The following is a 26,006-nucleotide window of genomic DNA, read 5'->3' on the forward strand; positions in this document are numbered from 1 at the left end:
TAAGTTTATCTACTAATGTTAGACACAAAATATAGGCCATAACTATTATCACAACCGCAGGCTAAAACATAACCTGCACTTTGTATTTGAAGGGACAGTTTACTTACCAATGTGATGCTTGTTTGCTTGCAGGGCTCTCTCCAGGGTAGCAGATAACTGTTGATAAATTTTATGCACAGCTACCTGGATTTCAATCTGAATATTTCTCTTAGCTGCTCTGATCCCATCCTGAATTACACATAAAGATTTACTTTTTCTATTAGTAACAATAATACCTGCTTGCAAAAAGAAGTAATAAGATTTTATTTCTAGTCTATGCTAGAGCATTATGGTGGTTTTTAATTATTCACAATATTTCAGCATATGAAACATATGAAAGTTTTGTGTTTTTTTTGAGACAAGGTCTCGCTGTATCACCCATGTTGGGGTGCAGTGGTGCAATCCTGGCTCACTGCAACCTCCGCCTCCCAGGCTCAAGTGATGCTCCCACCTCGGCCTTCCAAGTAGCTCGGACTACAGGCACATACCACCACACTTGGCTAATTTTTTGTATTTTCTGTAGAGATAGGGTTTCGCCATATTGCTCAGGCTGGTCTTAAGCTCCCGAGCTCAAGCAATCCAACAACCTCAGACTCCCAAAGTGCTGGGATTACAGGTATGTACCACCATGCTCAGCAACCAAATTTAATTTTAAATGCTTGATAATTCTTGAGTCTGTATAATCTTTCTATTCCTCACAAAGCAGTTTTTCCCACCTAAATATGAAAGACATAAACACTTCTTTTTTCTAAATTACCAAAGGAATCATAAAACTAGTCAAAAAGTCAAAAATGTCAACTCTTGAAACTCATCCTCCCAAACTCCAATCTCTATCCTAACTTAGATCTATCCCTATCCAATCTGGCTAAGGATTAATAAAACTGAGCCAGCAAAGAATCTACAGTAGTACAATAGTACCATGGCTTACCAAATCTCAACTGCATTATTTAGGAAATGAAACCAATGAGATATCTTTAAAAACCTAAGTCTTTGTATTTTGAAACTTAATCATGAACACCAAAAAGCTTCACATTATTAGACTGGCTTTGTAAAAAGACAGTTAAAATCTGTATATACTGCAAGGTGTCACCCACCTGATAGTGATGCAATCGGCCACTCTCTCCCTTGGCTCCTGTGTGTCCAACAGTGCCTAAACCAAAACACCCTGCTAGGAACTGCAGCCTCACAGACGTGAGTAGTGTGGATGACTGGAAGCCTGAACTCAACCTGCTTCCTGCCAGTGAGATGCTACCTTTTTCTTCCATCCCAGACAATAGAACGAGGATCTGATGAAGTGCCTCTAAACGAAGCTTGAGGAAAAAAACATATTTTAGAGTTCTTCACTGAACTCAGACACAAAGGAACTCTGTGTGCCAAAGACAGTATTTTTAACATTTAGAAAATTCGGACATTTCATATGAATCTATTCTAAGATAAACATTTATTTTATTATTATTACTGGTTTTTATCAAGGTATTTCTAAAAACTCTATAAGCATACTTAAGACTAAAAAAAAGGTTAGAGTACAATGGGAAAAGTAGTAGCTCTGGATGTAGAAGACATGGTTTCAAGGCCAGACTCTTCTCTCTTACTGTGTGGCCTTGGAAAGTCACTTAACTTCCTGAGTTTGTTTCCTCATATATGAAATAAGACTAATAATGCCTTATCTAGTCTACTCTCATAGCGATTGTGAAGCTCACAAGATGTATGTGAAGGTTTCAAAACTATAAGGTAGTATGTACTGCTATTGCTTCCTTTATTAATAATAAGTTTATAAAGAATGAATACTCTTTAGCCCGGGAATAAGAAATACTTCTGAACTATTTCTCTGTGGTTTTTTGGAACATCTGGTCCTATCTTCCCTAGAAAGACACTGCACATCACTGTAGTTGATCAGCTTATCCTTCTTCTTTTAAAAAAAATAAATAAAACTTTTTATTTTGAAATAATTTTATATTTACAGAAGAGTTATAAAGATGGTACACAGAGTTCTTGTATACTCTTCCTTGAGCTTCCCCTAATGTTAACATCTTACATAACCGTGGTATATTTATGAAAACTAAGAAATTAACATTGGTACAATATTATTAACTAAACCTAAACTAAAATAGTATTAATTAAAAGACTTTATTTGGATTTCAGTTTTTCTGTAATGTTCATTTCCTGTTTCAGGATCTAATCCTAAATACTGTGTTGCATTTAGTTGCCATGACTTTTGAGTCTCTCTTACCCTATGACGATTTCTGTCTCTCCTTATTTTTCATAACCTTGACACTTTGGAAGAGCAGTTCATGTATTTTGTAGATGTCCCTAAATTTTGATTTGTCTGAATATTTTTTCTAGCAATTAGATGGAATTATGGATTTGAGGAAAGAATAGCACATAAAGTGTTCACATTATATCAAGGGTGCATGATTTCACTTATTACTGGTGATGTTAATCTTGATCTTTTTCTTTTTTTTTTTTTTGATGAAGTTTCACTCTTGTTGCCCAGGATGGAGTGCAGTGGCATAATCTCGGCTCACTGCAACCTCTGTCTCCCATGTTCAAGTGATTCTCCCGCCTCAGCCTCCCAAGTAGCTGGGATTACAGCTGTCCGCCACCATGCCCAGCTAATTTTTGTGTTTTTAGTAGAGACGGGGTTTCACAATGATGGGCAAGCTGGCCTCAAACTCCTGACCTCAGGTGATCCACCCACCTCGGCCTCCCAAAGTGCTGGGATTACAGGTGTGAGTCACCACACCCAGCTAATCTTAGTCATTAAGTTAAGGCGACACCTGCCAGGTTTCTGCAATGTAAAGTTACAATTCTATCCCCTTCCCATATCCTATTTGTTAGAAGCAGGCCACTATGTCCAGCCTACCCTGAAGGAGAGAAGAATTAATCTCCACCTCCTGCGGGGAGAACTATGAAAAAACTGTGGACATGTTAAAACCACAACAATTAATAAATATTTAGGGGGAGATATTTTAAGGCTATGCAAACATCTTATGTCTCTTTCAAGTTTTGCTCACTCATTTTAGCATTCATTAGTGGGCCTTGATTGCAGCAATTATTTCTGTGAGGTTCTAACCTGAAGCAGATGTCTAGTTTAGACTGAGACAAATGGGCCAAAAATGAAGACTCAGGACGGCACAGTAGCTCATGTGATCCTAGCACTTTGGGAGGCTGAGGCAAGTGGATCACCTGAGGTCAGGAGCTCGAGACCAGCCTGGCCAACAAGGTGAAACCCCTGTCTCTACTAATAATACAAAAAAAATTGGCAGAGCATGGTGGTGCATGACTGTAATCTCAGCTACTTGGGACACTGAAGCAGGAGAATCGCTTGAACCTGGGAGTCAGAGGTTGCAGTGAGCCAACAGTGCCATTGCAGTCCAATCTGAGCGACAAGAGCAAAACTCCATCTCCAAAAAAAAAAAAAGAAGGCGCTGGTGACCGATTGTCATCAGCCAGTCTCACCCTAGTTTCTAGGAGACATGTGAAGACTTCTGAGTATATTGTTCCCAGAGATGACAATTTTAAAATGCACTTTTGTCTAGTTCAAACAAAATAATGTGCTGTTCTAGTTAAGAAAGTTATGTTGAAAATCTCAGGTAGGGGAAAGAAGAAGGCAAGGAATGGAAGAAAAGGAAAGGTTTTTCCTAGAACTATACATTCAGTGGTTCAGTTTAAGTTTCCAGAGGTCTCATAAGGAGTAAATATCAAAGACTTACTTCTGCCCTTAACTGCTGCTGTTCCATTGCAATGATGGAGGCCTGGGGACTTGTAGACATACTTTCCTCTGGCTCTTTAAAACCTGGGGCATTCCCCACATCTCCACTCACAAAGCTTACAACATTTTCAATCAAAGTGTGAACTCCCAAAGACTTGGTAAGATCAAAATCAGACTCAAAGGAATAGGAGGAGTTGCATAACCAGTCTCTGCTATGTTTCAGGCGAGCCCAAGAGTCACTCAGGGATTCCAACTGACTGTGCAAAGGACCTATATACAAACAGAACAAACATGTATCAACGGCAATCAAGTAGAGCATACATTCTGAAACTAGATAAGGCTGAGTGCTGCTACCATAACCAACTGGTGAAAAATGGATAGTCATGTTTGAATACACGCATGCATTAAGTGAATCTAAGCAAAATGCTTTGGTAAAAAAGAACAAACAAACAAAAATTAGAGCAATGTAAGAAAATAAAGGGAAAGCCCTATTTGATGTACCAGTGTCTCTGTAAGCGCTTTAGCAACACGCTGCCACAAGAAAAAGAAAGGCAGAAGCTGTTCTCAAAATGCTTAGCTTAAAATGCTCTGCAATATTAAACCAGACCATCATTTACAAACAAAAAGGAACTAGGCACTTAAGACACTGCCGGTTAAGACCTACTCAAAACAGAAAGATTTCATCTAATTCAACATTATCATTACAAAAAGTTAAGACTGAACAGTGTCTACATATCTGCAATGAAACATTACCAAAAAATGAATATAGAAGGGCAAGTAAACTTACACAAAAAGGAGACACAAACATCACCCTTTGGGTTTCATTAATATAAGGAACATTCTCACTGACTGTGTCATGTGCATATTTACTGCAGGTTGTGAAACTCCTATATAGAGGAAGCAAAGTTTCACAGACAAGAATATGTGAGATTTACTGTAAAATGATACCTATATAAAATTATCAAGTGGCATCAAAATAGTTCCTAAATATAATACCATTAGATTTGCCAGTAGGTATTTTTTAAGCTAAAATCTTTACATTAGACAGCAAAATGTTAACATGTTTGAACACAAGACCAACTGTTCAAGTCATATGCCAATATTAGCTTTAAATAAATATATTAATGTCCAGTTCTTACAAATTTTTAACTGATCTCAGGTACATGAATTTGATTAACTACAATCTTTTGTTCACGACATATTCTCATCATTGGTCCATGCATGGCCCAATTTTGAAATCACATATTCATAATAAATATCTGTGAATATAAGAACTAGAAAACTAAAAGTAACTTATATCTATCTACTTGCTTCTCCTCCAGCCCATCTCGTGCTACCTAAAGTTTTATTATCCTGAAGCGTGGGTTTATTATTTCCTTGTTTTTATTGTTTTAATGTATTCCTAAGATAAATAATGGTTTTAGTTCTTGTCGACTTTTAAAAAAGAGTATCATTTTATATCACCTTTTTGGACATACTCTTTCATTCAATATAATATTGTTAACATTCATCCACATTATTATGTGTAACCATGGTTCATTTGTTTGCTGTATAACATCCTGTTATGCGAATATACTAAATTTCTCAATTAGGAAAGCATCTTAAGGTACTCAAGTAAATATGCATCATAAAAACTGTATCAGTTATATAACTAGATAGAAAAGTTTGGGAAGGTAACTACTTAAACACTAATGTCCACACAGAAAACAAACTAACACAATATTCAATGTATAATCTTATTTTTGAATTACTATACTGGTATCAAACCGTAAGACTTCAAAATTCATAACAGGGAGCTAATATTACAAAGTAACTATGAAATAATTTATATGTATCCTAGTAAAATAATGTAAAATGGCAAAGAATATATGGTTTATCTACCTTCTGTGTTTTAGCAAAAATTATTAAGATTAAAAAAAGGCTTAATTTTTACCACTGCACTCCAGCCTAGATGACAAGGCAAGATCCAGCCTCAAAAAAAAAAAAAAAGGCTTAATTTTCAGTCTTGATGAACGTGAAAAACAACAACCTATCTAAAAATTTTTCCCAAACTGTAGAGCTGAATATTCTTTCATGTAACACAGAAAAGACTAAAAACCCAAAGAATAATGTCACAGATGCATAACGTATTAAGTTAAAAATATTTAAGAATAAAGCAGAGGCCAATGTATATATATATATATATATATATACACACATATATATATATTCTTTTTTCATTTCCTTAAGCACCCCAAACTCAGAATCTGTATTTAGCCTTAACTTACAGATAGCTTTTGTTCCTCACATTGAGCTTGTTTTTTGGTGGTGGTTGAGGGGGAGGTGTTTCTTTTTAATAATAATATTTCAGAATAAATGGTTCCTCTAGTTTCTAATACTTATGAATTACTTTTCAAAATGAAAATAAAATGTGCAAGGAACTATTATTAGAAGAAAAGGAGACCCTAAAGATTGAATCTGATTTTCACAATTGAGGAAACAGGGCAGAAAAAAATTGGTTTGTTGAGTAATAACATTTTTCCTATTAATTCCTTAATTTTATGGGCGGTAGTCTTACATAATCATTATTAACCAACTCACAAATCACTGATGGAAATTTCAATTACTTGCCTATATAAAGGTTCAATCATGAATCTACCAATACTGAATCATCTTCATATAAACCAAAATATTCGATGAAATGAATGGCTAAAGAAGCCCAAAACTAAATCCTCTGCAATTTAAAGCAGAGGTCAGCAAACTTTTTCGGTAAAGGGTGAGATAGTAAATATTTTAGGCTTTGCAGACCACAAGGTCTCTGTCACAACTACACAACTCTGCCGTTGTACTATGAAAGCAACTACATAAACAAATGAGTATGGGTGTATTCCAATAAAACCTGATTCACAAAAATGGGTGGCAGGCCAGACTTGGCCGCCTAGCTGTAGTTTGCTGAGTTCTAATGGATGAAATTAACCCAACTGTAACTTGGTATAAATGAAATATAAGAACAGGAAACAAACTATATGGAAGCATCAGGATAAATAATTTTCATCAAAATATTTAGTTTGACATCAAAAGTACTTGAAACACAGAAACTTATGGAAATGAGAGATGAAAGAACTTTAATTTTTTTTTTTAAAGTATAACAATCTGATAACTTTGGTTTGCTCTGTACTATCTGAATATAGGAAATTTTATATCTGAAAAGCATATTAAAAGCTTCTACAGAGCAACTGAGACTAAGTCCAATTCTTAATATTAATTCAGAATCACCTACTACATATAAAGAAAAACAAAATCAAACAAAAAATTTTGAAATTGTTTACTTGTCCTTACAAGTTTGGTTTTTAAATGGAATTTTCAAAATGAACATGGCAGAGCTGCAATACATACTTTATAAACCATAAAATATGTAGGCAAGCTAAAAGGGGAAAAAAATTAAACATGCCATCATGTACTTGCTTGAAGCTCTTCTTTTTTCTGGGGCTCAACTGGCCAAAAAGGAGTAAATACACTACCACACGAGAATCAGAAGACAAAAGGAGAAATTTGATACAGGAGAGAAACATTTACATTCACTTTTCTTTATATCATCTGATTTGACGTGCACAGACAAAATAGCATTTCGCCCATACATGTTATACCATGAAACACACATGTTGATAAATGTTTCCAGTATTATTTTAGCAATAAAACCCTAACAAAATCTTTAGAGACCTTGGGGCAAAAATCAAACTATGCAGTATTTTAACTATTAAGATTTCTGATGTTGCTTCTTAAGTTGTTATTTGATATCCCACCACTTTCACTGTATCATCTTCAGCTTAAATAAGAAAACTAAAATCAAGTCTCTGCAAAAAGGTACTGTCTTTCTGTGAAGAATCAGCTAAGTTTTTGTAAAACCATAGCAAATCTTTTCAGTTTTATCAAAGTACCAAATGACTAACATATTTTTACAGGTTTTGTCAAGAATTTTATCAGGCTGTTATGAAAATTAAATGAGTTATTAATATTTGTGAAGGGCTTAGAACAACACCTGGCACATAGTAAGTAGTTTATAAATGTTTACTAAATGCAAATTTCATATTTCCTCTGAGGTGCTAAGCAGAAGAAATGTTTCATCCACCTCTTTTAGAAATAAATTTAGCTTTGATAACTCTGAAAAGCTGAGCAAGGTGGCTGAAGTAAATATACATGCCCACATTTCTCTGCCCCTTCCTACATATTCACTTTCTTAGACTAAGAGCTTAGACCAACTGTGAAACATTAACTAAGGTGAAGGGAGAAAAAGGCGCAATTGTGGTTCAACAGCGTAAATCTTAGTGTCCCCATTGTCAAACACTGAGATTACAGGCAATGAGCCCTCTCAAGGAGGAGCCCTTGCAGGCATGGTTAAGAGCAGCTGAAAATGTGTATACACCCATTGTCATTTATACATCCATTTAATTTCAGTAGACAGGATATAATTAAACATCGTTATCTCTCGCCTATTCCTCTCATCAGGCTTTTAGTAACTCAAGACCACTGAGACTAGTAAATGCAAATGCTGTATGAGGGAAAAAATTTTACATTTCCTCCTCAAAACATTGGAAGGGGTAAACAAGCACATAGAATTCTTGGCCAAGCACGGTGGCTCATTTCTGTAATTCCAGCACTTTGGGAGGCCAAGGTGGGCGGATTGCCTGAGCCCAGTTCAAGACCGGCCTGAGCAACATGGTGAAACCCCGTTTCTACAAAATACAAAAAAAAAAAAAAAAAAAAAAAATTAGCCAGGCATAGTGGCATTTGCCTGTAGTCCCTCCCAGATACTTGAGAAGCTGAGGTAGGAGGGTGGCTTGAGCCCAGGGAGGTCGAGCCTGCAGTGAGCCATGATCACACCACTGTACTCCAGCTTAGATGACAGAGCAATACATTGTCTCAAAAAAAAAAAACTCTCACTTGGCTGGACATTTGTTTGTCCTTCATGGCTCAAGTCAGAATCAGAACACTCAACAGTTTGAATGGCCCCCAAACAATTCTCAGACTTGGCAGGTTCAACTGCCCAATTGAAGAAATTAGAGCTTAAGGCATCTGGTCCATATTGACAATAAAGGAAAAAAATAGAGTCATTTGTTTTACTATCATTTAAAAGCAAAGCAAACAAACAAACAAAAACCCACTGTGTCAAAGGGCAGTCATTAAATATACAATATGTTTGTAAAATCTCTTTGAAAATATAATCTCCTAAATATGTCATATCCTTGCTTAAGTAATTCACATTCAAATTACAGTTTTTTCTTAGTTCAAAGATGAAGAGTCTACTTTGTTTTATTCCAAAGATATTATTTTGCCATATGATGACCTGGTTAACAGAGACTGAATCTCAAATTATATTTCGATAAGTGTGATAGAGATTTCAAAGAAAAAAACAATTTTAACCTATGAAGTATTACTTATAAACTTAAGTAATATAGTATAAACTATAAATTGGATCTCTTATGCTACTCAGTAAGTCTGGAGCTATTTTCTCTCTAGCAACAAATGATATACCCTTATTAATATAACATACAACTTTTACCAACTATATTCACCTGAGCTAAACAAAATTAGAAAAGTATATCTGTTTCAAAAATTTAATTCCTAAGTCAAAATGAACTACCACTTTTTAAAGAATTACAAAATAATAAAATGCATATTGCACATTATACTAAATATCATCTAATTTTTTTTGATATCACAAATAATCTAACTTTTTTTTTTAAGAAACTCAGCAGCTTTGGTATGTTATGGTCTCAAAAGACTCTTCAATAAAGAAGGCTCTGGTCTTTATTGTTCCTAATATTTCACAGAAACCATTCTCTGTATTCTTTTTTTTTTGAGATAGGATCTCACTGTGTCACACAGGCTAGAGTGCAGTGGTGCGATCACAGTATCATGCAACTTCAAATTCCTGGGCTCATGTGATTTTCTGTGAGTAGCTAGAAATACAAGTACATGCAGCCATGCCTGGCTTTTTTTTTTTCTTTTTGGTAGAGACAGGGGTCTCACTATGTTGCCCAGGCTAGCCTCCCAAAGTGCTGGGATTACAAGTATGAGCCACCACACATGGCCCATTCTTTCTAATTGTAATTAAATGATGAAATACTGCCAAATTTTAAGTAACAACATTTATTCTTCTGAGTTATATATATGAAAATGAAAAAAATCACGTGTTATTTCTTTCCCTCATTTCTCAGTTTGCTTTTTTTTTTTTTTTTACTATGGGGGAGAAACCTAACATTGTGCCAAGGAAGCTATTAAGAGCAGGGTTTCATTCTGAAATACAAAAGATTTAATATCATGGAAAAAAATTTTTCACAGCGTTTTATAAAACTGCCACAAGTGGCAATTTTTAACATTTCACATTTTCATGACCACTAAATAAATGGTTTTAAATAGAAGTACCAGTTAAGCCAGAACGGTGGCTTATGCATACATTAATCCCAGCACTTTGGTAAGCCAAGGTGGGAGGACTGCTTCAGCCCAGGAGCTTGAGACCAACCTGGGCAACACAGGGAGATCCTGTCTCTACAAAAATAATAAAAAACTAGCTGGGCATGGTGGTGCACCCTTGTAGTCCCAGCTATTTGGGAGGCTGATGTAGGAAGATCCCTTGAATCCAGGAGGCCAAAGCTGCAGTGAGCTATGATGGTACCACTGCACTCCAGCCTGAACAACAGAGCAAGACCCTGTCTCAAAAAAAAAAAAAAAAAAGCAGTACAGGTTAATAGGGAATAATACTTAAGAGGGTTTTTAGTTATCCTTGGATTTATATTATCCAAAACTGCTGGGGTTTTCCTCAATTTGTAAACATAACCATGAGTTAACTATACTATTTATTAACAAAAGACCTTAACTCTCAATGACACTCTAAAGTTGCTCCTTAAGAAATTTTTTAAAAAATTTTTATGCAAGAGATAGAGTATCTCTTAATGTAAGAGATAAAGCCATCTCTTACATGCTTTATCTTAATAGGCCAAGAGGAAAACAAACTAGAAACTTTTTATTTGAAAGTGTGTGTACATGTGTATGGGGTAAGAACTTCCTGTAATACCATTTAAACTATAGCAACTCTATGAGCTAAAATATGGAAAATAATATAAATAATCCCCTTCCACCATAATAAAATGTAGTTTTTAGAATTACATAGGACTTTTAAAAAGTCAAAACATATAACAAATGAGAAAATAATTGATTATTAACTCCTAAACATTCCCAGATTTTTAAAGGGTATATATTTTAAAGAAAATAGTCTTCCTTTTAACTCTTCTGATAAAATGGATCTGAATTTTTTTGCAATTACGTTTCAAAGACAATCAGATCTAAATACATTAGATATAAAAACAGCTACTTAATTTATTTACTATGTTTCTTTTTTTTTTTTGAGATAGGGTCTCACTAAGATATTTAGTATGTTCTTAATACTTATACTTACCTCTCTTTCTATGAGATGATGCCAAATCCAAATCAACATTTCGTCTGCCACTCTATTAAAAGTAAAAAGTAAACAAATTTTATTTGTGAAAAGTATTTTGAGATTAAGATTTAATAAAGTATTAGAATAAAAATCTATATAATTATAGCAATGTCTTGCTTATTCATCATTCAAGTCCAAGAAATAATAAAACGTCCCTAAAAACCCACTGAACATAGCTATAAGAAGGCTCAAGCACATATAACTCTGAAACACTACTCAAAAAAGTCACATTAATTAACATTGCAGAGTAGCAGTTTTTGTGGTTACCTGTTTTCCGTCGGAATCTTTGTCTTTTATCTTCCAGATACAGTATGATCTTATTAATACCTTCTGGATACTTAAAGCCTTGCAGTAGGGTCCTAGTATCCAGAATTACTACTCCTTCCTCTAGCTTCACTTTCCTTTCTTTTCAAAACTTCCACTAGCCTTTGCTAGGTGTTTAAACGAAGATAATCTGATGTCTCCATATTAACAGAAAAGTAATAGCCCTAAACTTTCTGGTAGTATTTGAAAAGATTTTACATGTTTTTGAAAACCTATTAAAATAGACAAATCTCAAATTGGTGAAACTACAGACAGTTTAATAAAGCAGTGAAGGCTTACAAGAACAATGGAAATATATTTCTTTGTGTATCTGTGCATCTGATGGAGGTGGGGTGTAGACAACTGTCTACTTGGCCCACATATATATCCAACCATAAACAAATCATATATACGACTTAAGCTTATGTGTAGACTTGACATTATGGTATTAGCAATTTCAACTATACAATTCAAAAAGCTTTTGTCAGAAAAGTAAGGCTTGGAAGTGACAAAATAAGGCCAGGAGCAGTGGCTTATGTCTGTAATCCCAGCACTTTGGAAAGCCGAGGCGGGTGGATCATTTGAGGTCAGGAGTTTGAGATGAGCTTGGCCAACAAGGTGAAACCTCAACTCCACTAAAAATACAAAAATTAGCCAGATGTGGTGGCATACGCCTGTAATCCCAGCTACCTGGCAGGCTGAGGCAGGAAAATCACTTGAACCTGGGAGGCAGAGGTTGCAGTGAGCTGAGATTGTGCCACTGGACTCCAGCCTGGGTGACAGAGTGAGACTGCATCTCAAAAAAAGAAAAGTAACAAAACAGATTCATTTGAAAAATGTTATTATAGAAAATCTTTACTTGGTCACACATATACATGTGCCCATACTGCAGACAAACACTTTTTTTTTTAATACTCACCTACCTATATATCAACAGAAATAAGTATTATATATTCTTGGATCATTTGGTGCTGGGTAAAACACCAAATAGTCATCACAAAATTCCTCAAGGCAACATTGTGTCAGGAAATAAAACATATTCATTACATAGTACCTGTGCCATGAGGGCTCATGGAAGAAAATAATCTCAGGCCTCAGAAGCAGAAACATCTAGTTTTCTTGAACAATTAATTTTGTTTTTTATCTTTTAGACACTGTGAATTATGTAACTCATTATGCTTTTCCTGTGTGGTGACCAACTTCTAGCAGAACACCAAAGGATATACAACAAGATAAGAATATCTTACCCAGGGCTTTATTTTCCTCCCTTAGCCTTTTTCAGTCCTAATTCATTGATCTAAGTTATCCTTTTGTAAAGTATTTACTTTCATATGCTAAATCAAATCCTGTGAGAAATGAGGGAGCTAGGGAATAGACTAGAAAGGTATAGTAAGAAATGTTGCTAAAAATGACACCCGTCAAACAGTTAAACTTAGGGCTGGTCTTCTCTGTGTGCTAAAACGGAGAAGTAGATAACATGTTGTATAATACATTTTATGAAAGAAGGTTAAAACAAAGATTTGACATTAAAGAGGTTAACTTCAATCATTTTAAAAAAGCATTTCATTCACTAACAATTCAGAGTAAATGAAATATCAAAGATATAAATGATATTCTTAAATAATCTCATATAGTATAGAAGGGTAATATTTCAGCTGGAAAACCCAAACTGTCCCAAGTGCTTGCTCCTCTTCATCCACCCCAGACTCTCTAAAGTTGAAGGCTTAGCCCAGATCTCCCTTCATCTGAAATGGAATCTTCTCTCTAGTTCTTATCTTCTCCATCTTTTACGACACTATCTTTCTAATACTCCATAAGGAAACATGATAAAAAGTCAATCTGGGTTTATTTGTTTGTTTGAGACAGGGCCTCACTCTGTCACCCAGGATGGAGTGCAGTAGCACAATCTTAGCTCACTATAACCTCTGCCTCCCAGATTCAAGTGATCCTCCCACCTCAGCCTCCTAAGTAGCTGTGACAGGCAGGTACCACAACACACAGCTATTTTTTTTCTGAGACAGAGTCTCACTCTGTCGTCCAGGCTGGAGTGCAGTGGTATGATCTCAGCTAACTGCAACCTCTACCTCCCAAGTTCAAGCAATTCTCCTGCCTCAGCCTCCTGAGTAGCTGGGATTATAGGTGCGTACCACCACACCCGACTAATTTTTGTGTTTTTAGTAGAGACCGGGTTTTACCATGTTGGTCAGGCTGATCTCTAACTCCTGACCTTGTGATATGCCCGCCTCGAACTCCCAAAGTGTTGGGATTACAGGGGTAAGCCACCACGCCAGGCTGATTTTTTTTTTTTTTTGTATTTTTTGTAAAGACAAGGTTTCACCATGTTCCCAGGCTGGTCTTGAACTGCTGGGCTCGAATTCCTGAGCAATTCACCTACCTCAGCCTCCCAAAGTGCTGGGGTTAAAGGCGTGAGCCACTGCGCCTGGCTCAGTCATTTTTAAAAATGGGTTTATTAGCCTTTTAAAAAATTTTCTAAAAACTAAGTGAACAACTAGAAAATCTAAATGAACAATCTTGGCAATTAAATCTTAAGCTCAATCCTCCTCCATTGATCTGTTGTCCCCATTTATAATTTCCTAAATGTTTTAAATTGTATTACCAAATTTATTCTTCATAACACAGTTGAGGCAAGTGTAACAAGCATTATTTTCCATTTCAAAGATAAAGAAACCAGGGCTCAGGAAGGCTAAATGTCTTGTACAGGTCGAAGTCCATAGTGAGTTGTTACCCTATTCTAAGTCAGATTTCATTGCTGATTGCCCAAAAGTATGCCACTTTAATTATACCCATCTTCCTTTTTATATTTTCATTTCAGTGGAAATGAGGTATTAATCATCTGCAATATATAAAGTACTGTGTAGGAGATATCAGGGGCATGTAGGAAAAATAAAAATCAGGAAATCCTAGATTTCTAGTGGGTTTACTGGGAAGACATACTAATAATACATAAATAAGTCCAACACAAACAGTGGATTATTAGAGAGCCTAACAAGTTGTCAGTTGTCATGGGACAACTGGGAGAGTAAAGTAGCTGAGAAAGCTTTCTGGAAGAAGTAACATTTTAGACAGTCCTTCAGGGAAAGATAGGACATTAGCAAAGAAGCGTAGGAGAACTTTTACGGCAAACAGTGCTCTAGCAAAGGCTCAGGAGTTATGTTTTGGGTCTGGCAGATGAACTACTATGGCAAAAATGTAGACAGCTGCAGAAGAATATTGGTTCCACTTTCCAGAATCTTTGATTTCCAAGTAGGCAGTGTAGGCACTCCTCGATTTTATCAGTCTATAATTTGGACTTGCACGGACTATCCAGCTCTCTGCAGTAAAATGAGATGTTTGAGAAGGAAAACCAGCAGGTAGGTGTTTTGTTGTTGTGTGTGTTTTCAAGAATTCTAACTTGGAGAGAAGTGTCTAAAGAGCAAAAGTGGAAAAAGTAGGGAGACTAGTTTGAAAATACCTACTCCAGAAAAAGGAAATGGAGGGCTTGAATTTAAAAATGGAAAAAACCGAATGCATGGGGAAATTTTGCCACAATAGAATAGACAGTTATTTATAAATTAAAAAAAAAATTTCTTGACTACCTACCATGTGCCAGGCACTATTACAGGTGCTTAGAATATAAAAGTGAATAAAACAGCAACAAAATCCTGTCATTAAAGAGCTTATATTCTAACATAGGCTAAGACAAACTGATCAATGAATATAATAACTAAATTACACATTAGGTGTTTTTTCTGGTGCTCCAGAAAAAACAGAGCAAGGCAAGGGAGACAGGGAGTGATTATGTGGAAAAAAAGAAAATTGCCATTTTAAATAGGGTGGTCAGGATAAGCTTTACGAAAAAAGTAACAGAATGAAGACTTGAATAAGAGAGGGAGTTAGCCATGCAGACAATAGCATTCCAGTCCTAAGAAACAGCCAGTTAAGGCCCTAAAGGGAACCTGTGCTGTAGATTCATGGAACAGCTAAGAGTCCAGTGTGGCAGAAGGAGAATCATCAAAGAGTAGCAGAAATCAGAGAAGTAGTGGGGCCAGAACGTGTACAGCCTTATAGGCCACTGTAGGGACTTAGGCTTCTAGTCTGAGAAAAGGGAAGTCATTGCAGGACTTTGAGCAGAGAAATGACATGATCTATGTTTTAAAATTATCACAGGGTTGGGAGCTCACATCTGTAATCCCAACGCTTTGGGAGGTTGAAGCAGGAGGATCACTTGAGGTCAGGAATTTAAGACTAGCCTGGGCAATACAGCAAGACATAAAAAATCTTTAAAAATTAGCCAGACATGGTGGCACATGCCTGTAATCTCAGCTACTCGGGAGGCTGAGGCAGGAGGACTGCTTAGCGCAGTAGTTTGAGGATGCAGTGAGCTACGATCACACCACTGTACTCTAGCCTGAGTGACGGGGTAAGATCCTGTCCCCAACACCACCAAAAAAAGGTGAATTATCACAGAGTGAGGAGACTAGATAATGAGTCAGATTGATCAGAAAAAAATAAATTGACAGAGACATATATGAACACAGAGAAATCTCACTAGACTATAAGACTGACAGTGTGAAGTGGGAGCCTAGAAATATTAATGCAGATGAAAGAGAAAGGAGGAAGTATAAACAAAATGTCATGATACAATGAAACTTAAAGACACTGTTCAACTTTCTTTAGATGAGGAATCCTTTATGGAAGCTTTTTTTAAACAATAACTTTTTCTTTATGTAGCACTTTGTACTTTTTCAAAAATATTTTCATATCCCTTATCTCAGTTAACACAATAGAGGAATTTCAGAAATAAACATGGAGCTTATAGATAAGTCTATCTCAAATGCTAGTGTTTCTCTTTGAGGTGTCACATGATATGACTAAGATCCCACGGCTCTTTAACAGTAGAATCAGGACTAGAGGCCAAGTCTGACACATTACCATAAACACAACAGGCACTACCATCTTTATATCACCCAATAGGACACTAAAGCTCAGGGAGGTCATTGCACATATAGAATCGCACATAAGGCAGAGGAACAGCCAAATTGAAAACCTAGCTATCAATTAACTCCAAGTCCAAACTTCCTCAAATAGAAGCAATCTTCTAAATAGTTTTCACTTTATATTCACCAGTGACAATGTAGTGTACTTTTACCTTACTTCCTTTTTATATAAATTAGCATCTTATTTATCTTTACTCTAAAATGCCTGCAGTCTGGGTTCTGAGGCTTTTTTGATAGTTAACAGGGCTGTTAAAAGATTTTAAGTAGAGGAGATATAAACAGATTTGTACTTTAGATATATTCATCTAGTGAAATGTGGAAGGTGGGCACAAGGAAAGAGGTGAGGCAAAGTTTAAAACAGGGCAGTGGCAGAAGAAAAGGGAGAGGAGAGGACATTGGAGACACATTAACAATAAAATTTTTAAGACGTAACTAACTGGATTGGGAAGGGGTGGAGGATAAAGAGGTAGAGATAAGAAAAAGGAAGAGTCAAGGATGATCCCAGGTTTCTAGCCCAGATAGTTAATGGTATCATCTACTAAAATAGGGAATAGAAGAGAAACAGGTTTGGGAAAGACAAGTTCACTTGTGGATAGGTTAAGATTGGGTAACCTGACTCATTTGGGTGGAGTGTCCATCAGAGTCAGATATATGAATTTAGAGTTTAGAAAGAAGTCAGAGCGAGAGATTGATATCATTAACATGTATGTGGTAAATATCTATGCAATATAGTTATTTCTCTTAAAGTTCTTTTTGAAAAAAGTTTTTAATGTCTAAACCAAACATATTACTTACTCTAACTGAAGCCTTATGTATCTATACATTGAAAACAAAAATCCTTCTTTACTGAATCTGGGTATACCTACCAGTGCGTAACCCTCTTCATCTGATTCAGGCTGAGACAAATCAGATTCACTCCTCGATTTGATCAGTCTATAATTTGGACTTGCGTGGACTAGCCGGCTCTCTGCAGTAAGACTTTCACTCCTGTCTCACGTGCACACAAAACAAAGTTATTTTATTTAGGATTGTAAGTGAACATAAAATGGAATGGAATTGGAGCACAGAGATCATATACACACACAGTGAAGAGTAATGTCAGTTGATGGGAAATCCTGACTCTTGCCTAAGCACAAAGCCCTTCTCAAAATAATTTGCATGTCACTAAACTACAGAGGGATGCAAGTAAGTTCACATGCTTTTTCACTGCTGTTGTTTATCTATATATGAAAAATTGTGCCTCCTCATTTAATCAGAAATTTATAGTCCATGCGAAATCAGTATCAGTATTTATATCACTTTAAATTCATCCTAGTCAATTTGCATTTCTTCTTTCATGTCTATGTTAACATTAGAACACTGTAACTTTGGAAACAAACCATTTCAGTGCATAAGGTAACAAAGGAAAATGAGAGGTAATGTTTTCAGGGTCTAGTCAGTCCCACCTGGTCATAAGTCCACCCCCTTCAGAGGCACTTGTTGAAGGTTGCTGCAACTGTCCTTCTTCTCTTCGCTTCTGAAGCTCATCTATCACAGGACTTACTCCTAATATTAACAGGGCACACCGATGGATCACGGAGTTGCATGCAGCAGTGTACACATCCTGACCCTCAGGAAGGTCTGTGCTGACCCTTCGCTCTTGCTGAGACTGAGGAGGTGGATCATCAGCTCGAGCCCCAGACCCTGCCCCACTGTTCATTCTATCTCGGTCTCGGCTACGAGCTACTTCACGGGCTGAGAGGAAACACTGAAAGATTTCTGTAACATGCAACACAAAAACAAGGTCTTAACACATGGGGAGAGAAGAGCAAAGAAAATAACAATAAAAATAGTCAAAAAGTTTGGACCAAAAACTTACTGAAAGAGGGAAAAATTATTTTTTAGACATTAAAAACAACACAGTTAACTTAGCTAAAATTACATTTGAAATATATTAAAATGCTATATATTCATAAAAATTACATTAGGAAATACTAATCCACCTTTATAGAATTTAATTTGATCATATTGCAAACGTTATTAATTAATTAGATCAGTGATTTTCAATGTATGGTCCGAGACCAGCAGCACCCACATCATCTGGGCACTTGTTAGAAATGCAAATTATCAGACCCACCCCAGACTTTCCGAATCAGAACCCCTAGGAGAGGGACCCAACAATCTGTGTTTTAAAGGCCCTTCAGCTGATTTTAAATCCCACAAAAGCCTGTGAAGCACTACGTTACATAAAAATAACTGCTTACTTCTAAAACGTTCACAACCTTGGTATGAAAAATGTGAGGGAGGTTACAAAAAAGAAAAAAAAAACAGACAAAATTTAAGTTATATTAGTTACAACAAAAAGTCCCCTTTCCCCTTCCAAAGTCCATATAATCCCTAACCTCTACACTTTGCTGTATCTTAAACACATTAAATAAGCACTGTCACTAAAGGTCTTTGCTGAAACAAAGAATTTAGTTTTAATACATGGGGCAAGACTGCCTCCAGAGTGAGATAGCACCACCAGGAATAACCACCTGATGCTAGTCTTTCCCCAATTCAAAGTGTAAAACATCAGTGGAGTTAAGGTTCTGATGCAGTGGCAGATATTTCACAATAGAAAAGAAATTTTTTGCACAAATTTGGTGTGAGGACAGTATTCTTTTTTTTTCTTTTGCTTTTTATTTTTGAGATGGAGTCTAGCTGTGTCGACCAGGCTGGAGTGCAGTGGCACGATCCTGGCTCACTGCAACCTCCGCCTCCCAGGTTCAAGCAATTCTCCTGCCTCAGCCTCCCGAATAGCTGGGATTATAAGTGCCCACCACCAGGCCTGGTTAATTTTTGTATTTTTAGTAGAGATGGGGTTTCACCATGTTGGCCAGGTGGGTCTCGAACTCCTGAATTCAAATGATCTGCCCGCCTGAGCCTCCCAAAGTGCTGGGATTATAGGCGTAAATCACCATGCCTGGCCTGAAGACAGTATTCTTAATGGGAAATTCAAGCCAAAAAAGTTGGTAAAATACTAGATTCATCAGTTAATATGGAAGTACAAACTTTCAAAACTGGTCTGTATATTTTACAGAACTGTGACAATATTTTCATTATACTATTAAAAGTCCCTTGTTTCCACAAAAAAGTCAAAGCAATAAGCCCTCTCAGAGTCCAGAGCTAGAAATCAGTGGTTAAGAGAATGATCATTGGTGTTTGGGGCAGACCTGGTTCTAATTCTAGCTGTTACTAACTGTGGCGCAAGTCATACAATTTTGCATCCTTAAACCTTAGTTCATCTATCTTTAGAATGAGGTAATACTAGAATCTTAGATGGTCGTGAAAATAACCTAATCTGTGTAAAGCACCTGACCCAGTGCCCAACATATATAGATGCTCTAAAAGCACAGCTAGTTTGAAAAGTATTAGTTCCCAGATGACTATCATTTTTTCTTGTATCATAATTGAAGGTTATACTTTGTTACTATATTTTCGCCTTTAGTCTGCTTCCAGGAATTTCTAAACTAAGTTTACATTCCACTGCAAAAGTTCCCTCGGCCTAGGTTTTTAAAATACAATTATTTTCCTGCCCCATCTCCAACTCCCTTTACTCCATTTAGACACTTTTCCTTTTGTTTAAATCACGTTTAGTCTTGCTTCAAGCCCCCTCAAAAATCATTTTTAGAAGTACGCAGAACACAAATAAGTTGACAATAAAGTAAGTGCCAAGTTGATTGAGATACAGACAATCTCAACACCAAATGCATTGGTGACCATAATGTTTTAGGGTACAGACTGAATACACACTTTAATTTGAAAAAGTCCAATCACTCAAAAGACACTAATAAATGTTTTAAAAGCTCTGACATTCTCTTTAAACATATAAATAATTACCTTTAAAAACTATCTGTAGCCTTGGAATATAAAAGTATGAAAAGTTTTATTCACCCCGTCAATAGCAGTCTCATGTATATTCTTGCTCCCTATCGAAATAGCAGTGTAGTCAGTGGATGAAATTTATAATTTTAAAAGTTCGACACATGGAAAACAATATGACTCTCCTAACAGGGATAGAAAAGGGCTCTCTTCCTCACCACACAGGTCTTCAAAGCTGATGGATAACTTGGTGCCCCAGAGGACATACTTTGAATGACCCTATCCAATGACTCATGGGTTTCATTTCATGCATGAGGCTCAGTGAAGCAGGTACTGACATTCCTGCTTCCAGAGCTTCTCAGCCCTGAATACGCAATCCAAAATCATGAGAATAATACTAGTACAGTTGTTGAGAGCCCATGAAATGTCAGCTAATACAAATTGAGATCACCAGCAGAACATAAAGTCCTTTTAGATAAACTATGGAGAAATTTTGCCTTTCTCTTTCAAGTTAGTTCCTCTATAAAAAAGAATGCCACAGTTTGTACCTAGAAAGTAAGAAGGGTATACTCACTGCCAGCTGTCATCACTTCATGTTCCCGTTCCTCCTCTTCATCCTCTGGCTCCGGATGCCCTTCCTCCCGGTCTCTCTCAGCCTGTTCTTCCATTTCAGCTTCTTCATCAATAGTTCGAGTAAATGAATGTTCCTGAGGATCAACATCTGCAGAGTCTTGGTTTTCTGATATCTTAAAGGAATGATCAGAAACTAGTATACTAAGTACACTTTTTCAAAAATCTTTTTAAAACTTTAAAAAACCTTAAAATTGTTTATCATGGAAAATATTGTTGGTATCAGTAATAACATATGAACTTTACTACAAAACCTCAAAAGATAAATCTTAGATTAGAAAGAATATATGTATACAAAATATATACACAACACACATATGCTCTTCCTTCCTCAGAATTTTGATTAAAATGTCATTCTGTAAATTGATTCATATCTATATTGCTATTCAGCTGTAAATTCCTACAGAGCTGCAACTTAAATTGTAATGAACACAATATCAAGCATAAAAGATCATTAAAGCACATAATTTTGAATACATTCCATTTTCTTCAAGTTGTTTATGTTACTATTACTCTGTATAAATAATGTTTAATAATTCTAAATTTAAAACAGTATTGGTTTTAATTTTTTTTCTTTAACTTTGCCCCCTGAACAAACTAAAAATCAGAAATCTACCAAGGACAATGTTAACATTCCCCATAGTGGTTACTACCTAGCAGTCATCTAGACAAGGGAAAGAATCCTTATAACAGATACTCAGACAGTCATAAATGCCATTCAATATAAAGCACAAATGAAAAATTTTAATTATATCCTCAGATCCATCATAAAAGTTATCTGTGACTCATGACTATTAAATAACCTAGGAATTTCATGGAGTTGGGGATACTGAGGAGTCAGACTCACACACTACATGTCATTTATCCCCATGCATGAGTTTCAAACCTGAGCCTCATCAAAATGGCAAATACATTTCATGGACTTTCAAGGTACTAACAAACAGATCCACAAATACTAATTCAGTATATGCAAAAAGTCTACAAATGGAGAGACACAGTTTGGTTTTTTAAACATGAGGACTAAATAATGGAGTGCAAAGCATCTGATTAGTTAAGTTTCAAGGTAAGCACTATAAAGATAATGTTTTTTAATCCAGGTTTGCATTTATAATTTTCAAATAATGTTATCACGATTACCAAGCACTTCAGAAATTATCTCCTTTTTGCTATAAGAATTACTTCTGGACTGTTCTTAATAAGTAGTTTCGTCCATGTGTAGTGGCTCACGCCTGTAATCTTAGCACTTTGGGAGGCCAAAGCGGGCACATCACTTGAGGTCAGGAGTTCAAAACCAGCCTGGTCGACATGGTGAAACCACGTCTCTACTAAAAATACAAAAAATTAGCAGGGCGTGGTAGTGCATGCCTATAATCCCAGCTACTCAGGAGGCTGAGGCAGGAGAATCACTTGAACCTGGGTGATAGAGGTTGCAGTAAGCCAAGATCATGCCACTGCACTCCAACCTAAGCGACAGAGTGAGACTCTGTCTCAAAAAAGAGTAGTTTCCATTTTCATTTCCAATGGTAGACAACTCTAATCATCAGAAGGCCTATTCAGCTAACAATGATTCCCCATTTGATTGTATCCTTTGGTCCTAGTTGTGTCTTCCAGAACAAGGAACACATTTATTTTCTCTCTTATAGAGAAGTTCTTTAAGTATTTTTAAGGCAGCTAATATGTGACATACACACACATATCCCTCCTTGGTTTTCACTTCTCTAAGCTGAACATTTTTTATACTTTCTAGTCCTTGTGTGAGATGATTTTTGGACTTTAGCAATCCAAGGTATTTCTTAATGTCCCTCATAAATTATGGCACCCCAAATTAAACAGGAAAATTCAAATGTGGTCTGATCAGCACAAAGAGAGGAATAATAATTTCTAAGATTTGAACCATTCAATTTGTTATTAACATTTATGCAGCCAACTAAACTTTCTTAAACCCATATCACACTTGGTAACTGTGAGGTTAAATAAATCTCAAATCTTTATTTTACTACTAGAAAAAGAACTACTCAACATGTACTGAACACATGCGATAACCAAGGCACATTTTTTTTCTCACATAAACCATTAAAGAACTAGCTCTCGAAGCTTGCAGAAGAACATAGAAATTAATTGATTTCAAACTTTACCCATCTATCCCGTGATGATGACCTGGTTTGAATAAGTTCAAGGTTCTTGCAAGCAAGTAAACGACTTCGAACTTTATATACACAACGGTACACTTCTGATAAGCTTTTACCAGGTTGATATCTAAAAGAAGAACCAAAATAGAAAAGTTACCTAATTTCTAACATTATGAGAGCAAATATTTGTCTGAGGATAGTTTTAAGTTACTTGCCGGCTTTCTCCACATGCTTGACTAAGTAAATTTGTGTGTTTCAGAAGAGCTGCAAGAACAAATCTAGACACAGTGTCCAAGAGTGACTCATTACTTAAAGTTGCACTGTCCCAATCTGAAAATAAAAATGATGCATTGACATTTAAAAGGGCTCAGAAAACAGTTCAGAGGTAATTTTTATAGCTTTAGTCATCTAACACCTGAATTTTATCATCTTTCTAAACAGTTACTTAACAAATGCACCTCATTAGATCCCATTTATTGTTCCAAGCACTGAGGATATCACAGTGAACAAAACTAAATCCCTGATCTAACTGAGCTTATGTTCTTATTAGGAGGAGCGGGGCAGGAGAGAAAATTAAAAAGAAAACATTAATATGACAGGTAAGTGCTATAAGGAAAAATAAAACAGGGTGGGAGTACTGTACTACGTGAGGGAAGGTTTCTGATAAGGTTATATTTGAGCAGAGATCCAAATGAAATGGGCGAAGAAGCCATGTGAAAATGGGTCCCCTCAGGAAAAGCTAGTGCAGAGATTTTGGGATGGGTTCAAGGCCAGTGTGACTGGGACAAAACGTGCATGCAAGGAATGGGTAGAAGACACGAGAAAGCTGGCTAGGGACCAGATCCCAATGCCCTTGCAGGCCAGTACAAGTCCTCCAGGTTTTACCCTGAGAAAAATGAGAAGCAGCATCAGAAGGCTTTGAACAGAGATGATCTAACTTATATTTTTGAAAGCTCACTCTTCTCAGTGGAGAACTGACTTATAGGGATAGCAATAGTAGAAGTAATTATTGTAGTAATTCAGGTGAGAAATGATGATGGCTCAGAAAAAGGTAGGAGCAGCGAAGGTAGTGACAAGAGGCTAGAGAGTCCATATGCATTTTGAAGGTAGAATCGACAGGGTTTGTTAATAGGTTAGATGTGTGATGTGAGAATATGACAGAAGTCAAAGATGACTCTAAATGTATTTAAAATGTAGTTGGCATTTACTGAGAAAGGAAGACCACAGGAAGTTTCGAGGGTAAGGAGCTGGAATCAGGAGTCTAGTTTTAAATACTCTCCATTAGACATTCTAGAGGAGATAGTGAGTAAACTAGGTTGCATATACATGTATCTGGTATTCAAAGACATAAAAGTATATACTGTGAATACAAGTACATTTAAGTAGGTAAGAAATGAAACAACAATTCTTAAAACAGAAATTAAGACATGTAATTGAAAACCCAAATCACAACATTATTGATGAGGACCAGTCAGATGCTTTTTTTTCCTTTTTTTTCCCCCGAGAGACAGGATCTCACTCTATTGTCCAGGCTGGAGTGCAGTGGTGACTATATAGCTCACTGCAGTCTCAAACCGCTGGGCTCAAGCAATCCTCCTGCCTCAGCCTACTAAGTAGCTGGAGCTACAGGCGTGAGCTACCACACTCGGCCTCTTCCCATTCTTTAATTTTGTGTTGGCACACCAGTATTTTAAGAATGTACTTTAACAATGCAGTATATTCAGTAGATTTCAAATGGGGGTCGGACAGTTATTGTCCACTCTGCTCCCAGAAGGACTGATAGTCTCTGTTCATTTGTCAGATTTGCTAAATGTCTGGGTTACTTATAAACAAAACCAAACCAATGAAAAACACCCTTGAAAAATTTTTAGCTTCAGATTAATTTTTATTCTTAATTCTTTCTTAAACCTCCCATCTCCAGAGATAAAAATATTACATGTTGGTTTTCATTTCTGTATGCCTAAGTCAGAAATTTAAGTTCAGACTTAGCCTACTTTATTGGTGAAAAAATTGACAAGAACAAATATGCCAGATTTTAAGAAAATCTTACAGTCCACAGAGAATCATAGAATGACAGTCTGTATTATGTCCAAAATTTTTCCTCATCAGGCTCTTAAGAAATCATCTGTTCCATGGAACTGCTTACTATTCTGAGAACTGCTAAGACTAAAAATCCAACAAGACTCCATTTCAAGGAAGCTAATACTCAATTTTAAAAGCAAACTAAAGTAATACCCTTTGCCATGTTTTGAATTTAGCAGGGATTATTCTACGCAATTTTTAAAATAATGGGTTCTTTTAAAACACCTTCATTCTTTGGTGTTTGGTATGTTCATTTCATACCAAACACCTTCATTCTTTGGTGTTTGGTATGTTCATTTCATACCAAACACCAAAGAATGTTTCCACTATTCAGGTATAACGCCTATGCTTACAGTATATATGTAATACAACAAACAAACCCAGACAACAAGTTTTTACTCATCTTATATCTAGTTGGTTTTTTATAAAGTTCTCATTGTAAGGTAATAAGTGATAATGTGATACAGAAAACCTAACAGCACATCCCAAGCAAATGTTACAAATATAAAATATCAGAAAATACATCTTAGAAAGTACACTTTTCCCCTCCTCATTACCTTAGTATTTCAACTCTGGTAGAAGTCACCATAAGAGAATGAATGAATAAATGATTAAGAAACAAACCAAATGGGACCAGCATGGTGGCTCACACCTGTAATCCAAACACTTTGGGAGGCCGACCCAGGTAAATTGCCTGAGGTCAGCAGTTCGAGACCAGCCTGGCCAACATGGCATAAACCCCATCTCTACTAAAAACACAAAAATTAGCTGGATGGTGCATGCCTATAATCCCA

At 36.3% G+C, this 26,006-nt stretch overlaps 1 protein-coding gene across 8 annotated transcripts in view; it reads right to left on the reverse strand.

The window, feature by feature from the left end:
- Positions 1 to 26,006, reverse strand: part of HERC1 (HECT and RLD domain containing E3 ubiquitin protein ligase family member 1) — a 211,810-nt gene that overhangs the window by 81,898 nt on the left and 103,906 nt on the right. For 6 of the 8 annotated variants that reach the window (XM_064361396.1, XM_064361399.1, XM_064361398.1 and 3 more), the window contains exons 20-28: positions 23,346 to 23,460; positions 23,137 to 23,257; positions 20,946 to 21,117; positions 17,974 to 18,313; positions 17,395 to 17,515; positions 11,187 to 11,238; positions 3,753 to 4,021; positions 1,134 to 1,349; positions 108 to 228 (exon numbers count right to left, since the gene is read on the reverse strand). In XM_064361396.1, coding sequence (XP_064217466.1) covers positions 108 to 228; positions 1,134 to 1,349; positions 3,753 to 4,021; positions 11,187 to 11,238; positions 17,395 to 17,515; positions 17,974 to 18,313; positions 20,946 to 21,117; positions 23,137 to 23,257; positions 23,346 to 23,460 — 1,527 coding nt within the window. The remainder of the gene's footprint in view (positions 1 to 107; positions 229 to 1,133; positions 1,350 to 3,752; positions 4,022 to 11,186; positions 11,239 to 17,394; positions 17,516 to 17,973; positions 18,314 to 20,945; positions 21,118 to 23,136; positions 23,258 to 23,345; positions 23,461 to 26,006) is intronic. The other 2 variants (XM_064361400.1, XM_064361402.1) reach the window with 1 other exon arrangement.

This window comes from Aotus nancymaae, unplaced genomic scaffold (assembly GCF_030222135.1).
Source record: "Aotus nancymaae isolate 86718 unplaced genomic scaffold, 86718_ANA_hifiasm-v0.15.2.pri h1tg000041l, whole genome shotgun sequence".
Classification (NCBI taxonomy): Eukaryota; Metazoa; Chordata; class Mammalia; order Primates; family Aotidae; genus Aotus; species Aotus nancymaae.